Raw genomic sequence first — 6,611 nt, forward strand, 5'->3', positions numbered from 1 at the left:
CAAGCAGTGTGGGCGGTAAGCTGTAGAACAAGTAAAGCACAGACAGGGAACATTGTTTACAAGCCTTACCAAGAGCAGCATTTTATTCAACCAAAAAATCCTGTAAACACCAGCCAATCTTTACATCACTATGGGTATTTTAAAAAGTTATACAACTTCTTTAGGCAAATGATTTTATGAAAATATGAACTAGAAAGAAAACATAATCTCCTGTTATCTCAGAGGCAACACCCCATAAAAACAAAAAACAAGCTACTGAATAAATCTTAGGGTGTGTGGGAAAATAGATATGCAGTTCACTAAATAAGCTTCTGAATTCTAGTTTTCAGGAAGTAAAGTAGTTTGAAATGGAAGGAAACATCATCCAAGTCACCTTCATATTAATGCTTCTTCTTCAAGCTAAGGTCAGAGATTTTCAGCTTTTGAAACTGAGGAATTTATGTGATACATAAGCACAGTGAAACTGGAGTTTATTGAATATTCCTTTCTAACAACAACTTTGATATAAATCTTAACAGCAACTACTTCATGTTATGTAATTTCTTCAGTCCATAAAAATCTTTTAATCTAGAAGAGTAACCAAGCTGCATATAATCAACAATTTGTCTCTCCAGTATTCTGTTTAATCTGATTCTAGAGTGACTTAGCTAAAATATTGTTTGGGTTGGGAAGTGAGAAGGCTGAGACTGCACCATGTAACACAGGAATAAGTATTTGCTGCACCTGGCAGCTTTAGCAAAGCATCATTATAAGACTGCCCCTGTAAATCCATCAATTGGTCTTGTTACCAGATACACACTGGGTTCAAGCATTAACTAACTTACAGTAACTGTGAAAAATTAAAAAGATGAGCAGTCTTAAAAAAACCTGCTGATACAAGGATTGTTGTTCCAAAGCAACAATGGAACTTTCTGAAGAATGAAAATACAGCTTTGCATATAAAATAACAAGACTGATTTGCCTAGTTTTTAAAGTTTTTTAATCACAATATATTTATATAAAGTCAACATCTGTGATAGTGTAAGCCAGAATAAAAAATTACCAATTTTCATAATTCTAAATCAAGGGTTTACACAGTTCTTATGGTGTCAGAGCTTGCCACATTGCTTGAGTTTGTTGTTCTGCTGCAGCTTCCCTGGAATAGTCAAGACTATTTCCATTCCACATTCCAATGCCCCTTAAGCCTCGACTCTTCACATATGCTGCTTTTAGAGAGATGCTGTGAGGGTCATCAAACCATACCTGGTGGAACTGACCAACAGAATCCTAGAAAAACATTTAAACACCAGTGTCAGGATCACATTTTCTCTTGAACACAGTTAAAAATACAACTAAAAACTGAGATACACAAGCTACATAGATTTATATAATATTTTCCTGATTTAGCAATTCTTTGTCACACAGGACAATTAAAAATTCTAAGCCAAATATTTGGATATTTTAAAATTGTAGAATATAAGTTATAAAACAGTGACACAATTTAACTGAAGTCAGATGAAAATACTTTGCTAATTTGTATTTTAATATTTTTTTAATACAGCTAAAATTTCAGATACGGTATCTAAACTAACAGGTGAATTTAGTTTGAGATTGTGGGGTTTTTTAAGCAATATACAGTTTTAGAGGAAGTAATAAAATTTTTTCAAGGTTATGCTGCTTTTACCTGGTCATTGCTTACAACATCTTTTTAATAACCAATATGTGGAACTCAAATAATGCTTAAAGAAACAAGACAAAATGGACACACTGTGGTGCTCTTGTAAGCACAGTCATTTATGGAGTCTTTCACTGTGTCTGTGTAGAAAACAAATGCAGAAGGGAATATGCATGCAAGGCATCAAGCTAGACAAAATTAAGAGCATCTCAGAATCATTTTTAGTTTAAATCATTTATCAGCTCATGAAAGTAACTCTTAACAGTGAAGGATGGAGCTACAGGATGTCTTTGTGCCAAAATGTCGTTTTTGACATGATGCAGTATCTCAAGAAGACTAGAAAGCAATAAAGATCTTTATTACTCCTGTAGTCTTCAGGCACTGCATTCCTCTCTCAGACTAGGAATTCAAGACACAAATTTTCAGCAATCCTTTACTGTACCAAAAAAACCAAACCAAACCAAACCAAAATGTAGAAAACATGAAAGGAAGAATCTAATCCCAATAACTTTATAGTCAAAGATCTGTGGTTCATGAACGCTTACTCCACACCACAGTGGCTTGGAAAAGGACTCTTACCTTATACTCATAAAATGGAGCCTTCTGCACCTCATCCCAGAGCAGCCCTGAGAGAGAACTGTTCACCTGCTTCATGATGGCTGCGTAGGGCACCTGGCTCCCCGCAGCGTCACTGCAAGGAGCCCCACGGAAAGGCACCTGGGGGAGGGAACAAACATGCTCCTGGAAAACAAACAGGGAGGCAAGAGTTTCAGGTGAGATACACTGAACTCCAGAACAGGAGTACAGCCAAGAACAATTCACAAAAGGCGTTAGAGCCACAAAAATTCCAAATCTTCAAGCAAATCCAGCAGATACTATTTGTAGAGAAAAGTAAATTAAAACAGCTACATTTTCTTTAATCTGCAGTAATACAGGACTGGATGGATACCCTTCAGCTTAAACAGTTGTCTTACCTTTTCCACCTTTAACTGACCCTTACATTTTTCATAAGTATAATATTTGAGACCTCATAAACTGCTATCCTGTAACAGTCGTAGGTTTGCTATGGTTTGTTGCACCTGTCTTTACAGTGGTGTTGAGAAGGCACATACAAGTGTTGTAGGGCCTTTGGACTTCATCTCTTCTCATACAGGTAACATTTATAGCCAAACACAGTGTGTGGATGTCACGGGGTTCAGGCTGCCTAAGGAGCTAAAATGCCTTGTCTGGTAACACACTGCTCCATCAGTCACCAGCCAAGCAAAAGATTCTGGTTTGTGCCCCATCTTGATGCTCTTATCCATCAGACCACAGTGTTTCCCAGTCCAAAAACAAGATTACCAAAATCTAGTTACATCTTTCCAAAGAAAAAAATTAACAGTTTGATTGCAAACAAACATTCTTCACCTTACCGTGGATAGGTTTTGGCAGACATAGTCATAGCCATACCAGGGGACACCCATCACAAGCTTCTTAGGATCAATGCCCATAGCAATGTACTCTTCATATCCTAGTTTTGAGGGAAATAAAAATTAACATGCATCCTTTACTTTTCCTATGCTTTTTATTCTTACAATTAATTTAGAGCCAGAGCCACAGCATGATACCCAGAGGCCAAGGTGCAAGCTGTCCTTTGCCTTCACCTGCACTCTCCAGTGAGTGAGAGGCTTGCTCTACTGGGATCGCAGTAACTGCTCCAGTTTCTCACACTTAAAACCATCTGCCCTGAGCAGAGGTTCACAAAGATGAGAGAAATGTTTCAGGTTCTCTGCAATCCCAGGCAGACACCACTGCTCTGGCTGCCCTCTGTCATTCCAAAAGTGTTCTTTGCACTCCTGAGGTTACAGGAACCAACACACAATGCTGAAGGTCTGTCTGCAGGCTCATAAGGACCAGGGGCACTGTGTTCATATCCTGACAACACATATCTGATCACACTCAAAGCCTCACTGCAACAATAACAAAATAAACCTGTCTGAGAAAAAGCCCTCTTTTCTATCTACTCATGTGAGCAAATGGCAATGTTCTGACTCCTGGGGAGGTGTTCTGTCCTCACCAACTAAGGTCTGCAGGTAAGGAGCATTGGCTTTTGCAATACAGTCTGTCCAGATCTGGCTCTGTTCATCATATGACATCACAAATAAGAAGTCACAGGCATCTGCAATCCCAGTGTAGTTGTAGCACCTTTTATCTATGCATGCTGGAGACCAAGCCACATCAAACGTTACCTGAAGGAAAAATGCACAACTTAGTACCAAGTATGGCCCTCAGTGCCCTTGTTATCTCTTATTAAAAAAAAAAAGCTATGACTTTTAAAGACAGTATTTCCCAAATGGTACAGTTTAACACATCTTGATAATAATGAACTATAGAAGAAGCTGCTTATCTGACAAAACAAACAGAAGATAATAAAGTGAGTATCCCATTAGTGAATACATATCACCAAAGAAATTAAAATATAATATGAAAACTACCAAAAATAAGAAGCACGGTGCAGATCTTGAAAACTTTCATGACAGGTTTACCAAAACACTATCAAGCTTTTGCCCCAGAAGGCTGTATTTGCCCTACTTTCAACAATTCATTAAGGGACACTAAAAACTGCCAGCTCACACATAGCAGTAACATTGTATGTACAAATCTCAACAAAGCCCATCTCTCATTGAAATTCACACAGGTCAAAAAGAGTGATTCTTACAAGATTATATCACAGCTAACATTCATAATTAAGCATTCACTAGAATATTATATTTAGATCTGCATAAACTTTTTCATATTCATATGCTAAACAGCACTACCAAAAGTCCTTACATTTCAGAAGGTTAAATTTAATGTTTGTATAAAGTACATTATTATTACCTGTGATCCAGCTATTTCTCTGTGAAAAGCATCTGTAGTTTCTTTAACAAGCTCTGTCAATGCATAATACTCAGGGGAGTTTTCATTAACTTCTTGCTCTATATCTAAGTTAATTCCATCCATATACTGCTTTTTTGCAAGGTCCACCTGTTGGGATATCCATGCTGCTCTTTTAGCAGGATCAACAATTTCCTGAAGAGGTACATCACCTGGACAAGAGGCCTTCAAGAGTTAACATGCATTTACACCACAGTAATAGTAGGAAGGAAAGGTTTGTCTTTAGTTAACCAACACATTTAAACACAACATAAAAATTACCCATATCAATACTGGTAAAATACAAAGGAGTTCATTTTTTCCTCAAGCATAATTTTGAGAAACCACCCCAGAAAAGATTACCAAGGTTCTTTGAGAGAGTGATGTTAAAATTAAGTTCCTTTGGTTTTTCAATAATTTTAATCTTACTTCTGCTTACTATTCTTTTAGCTACTGTAAATTATCTTTCTTGAAATCAAAGAACTTTTATCATTTTAACTGGTCACATTTAGAGGAAAGCTACTTTTGTGTTTAACCTTTGCTGTTTTGCACACTGTAGTCCTGGATTCTGCTTTTTCTCAACAGAGCCAAAAGGTATTTACAACATGTAAGCTAATGGACTTTGTTTTTCTAATCAGCATTTGTACCTGCACTGAGTTCCTGAGCAAGCATATTTTAAAACTCAACCACTTCCTAATACAGAGGGATTAATTTAAGTGCAATATACTAAATATTACTTAAAATCCCTTTCCTTACTTTGTCTTTTGGGTACTGCACATAAGATCCAGAATACAGACCCAAATAGCAGGCTTTTTCTTTCCTCTCTCTTCCCCCATAGCAATGATGTTCCCTATTAAGAGAACTTTTATTAAGATGTCACTGGGATGGTTTGGTTACTACTGTGGCACAATCCACTGTTGGTTTCAATACCCTGCATACCAGCACGTGCAAAATATCAAGGGTTCATTAAAGCCTTATTAATTAATTCTCTTAATGATTTTAATACTTTGCATACAACTGAATGTAAAATGTCAAGGTAATATAGCCCTGTGTACCTTATCTTATTCACGTATCACAAACAGCAATGTTTTTGCAGTGTAACCAACCTTTCAGTACTATCCTCGAGCCTTTGGAGTGGGCATAGCACATGAGCTCGGGATCGTACTTCCCGAAAGCTGCCACAGTGGTAATTTTGGACCAGTCGTAGGATTTCCAGGCTTCCTTCCCCACATCAAACACGAATACCTGGAAAAGGGGTAAAACGCACCCTGGTTAGACCCGAGCGCTTCTCAGCAGTACTACCATTCTCCCGCGGCTCCCGCACCGGCACATCCCCGCTGGGCAGCGCCTCAGGGATGGCAGCCGGGGGCCGAGTGCGGGGCACCACCGACCCGGGCACTGCCCGGGACATTGCCCAGGCCGGGGACATTGCCCAGGCCGGGGACATTGCCTAGGCCGGGGACACTGCCCGGCCCGGGGACACTGCCCGGCCCGCAGACACTGCCTAGGCCGGAGACACTGCCCGGCCCGCAGACACTGCCCGGCCCGCAGACACTGCCTAGGCCGGAGACACTGCCCGGCCCGCAGACACTGCCCGGCCCGCAGACACTGCCTAGGCCGGGGACACTGCCCGGCTCGGGCCGAGCGCAGCGGCTCCCGGGTGCCGGGGCGCGGAAGCCGCTGCGAGCGGCGCTGCCGCCGGGCCCGGCCCCGCCTGCGCCGGCAGCGCCTGCTCGGACCGGGGCCGCGCACCTCGGAGCCGGCGGGGCCCGTGACGGGCTGGCACAGCCGCGGGTCCCGGCAGGGGCAGGCGCCGGCAGGGCCCAGCAGCTGCAGGAGACCGACGGGCAGCAGCCACCCGCCCCACGGCCGCCCCATGGCCACCGGTGCGGTCCGGCCGCGCAGCCTCGGCCCCGGGGCGGGCCCGGGCGGAGCCGGGTCCAGCGCGCCGCCTGTGCAGGGACAAATGAGCTCCGCCGAGCGTTCAGAGAGCAGCTGTTTATTGAAAGGTCATCCCGGGGACGGATGCCCGGGTTGTTTCCCGGATCCCCGGGAGAAGAAG

The 6,611-nt window shown here is 42.0% G+C and overlaps 1 protein-coding gene across 1 annotated transcript; it reads right to left on the reverse strand.

Moving 5' to 3' along the window:
• Positions 1-64: 64 nt before the first annotated feature.
• On the reverse strand, positions 65-6,473 carry CTBS (chitobiase). The gene is made up of 7 exons (XM_030953398.1): positions 6,302-6,473; positions 5,656-5,794; positions 4,514-4,722; positions 3,711-3,882; positions 3,067-3,164; positions 2,234-2,395; positions 65-1,266 (listed from the first exon to the last, which is right to left on the reverse strand). The coding sequence occupies exons 1-7, from the start codon at positions 6,425-6,427 to the stop codon at positions 1,081-1,083; spliced, it is 1,092 nt and encodes a 363-aa protein (XP_030809258.1). The 5' UTR covers positions 6,428-6,473; the 3' UTR covers positions 65-1,080.
• Between the last annotated feature and the right edge of the window lie 138 nt (positions 6,474-6,611).

This window comes from Camarhynchus parvulus, chromosome 8 (genome assembly GCF_901933205.1).
Source record: "Camarhynchus parvulus chromosome 8, STF_HiC, whole genome shotgun sequence".
NCBI lineage: Eukaryota > Metazoa > Chordata > Aves > Passeriformes > Thraupidae > Camarhynchus > Camarhynchus parvulus.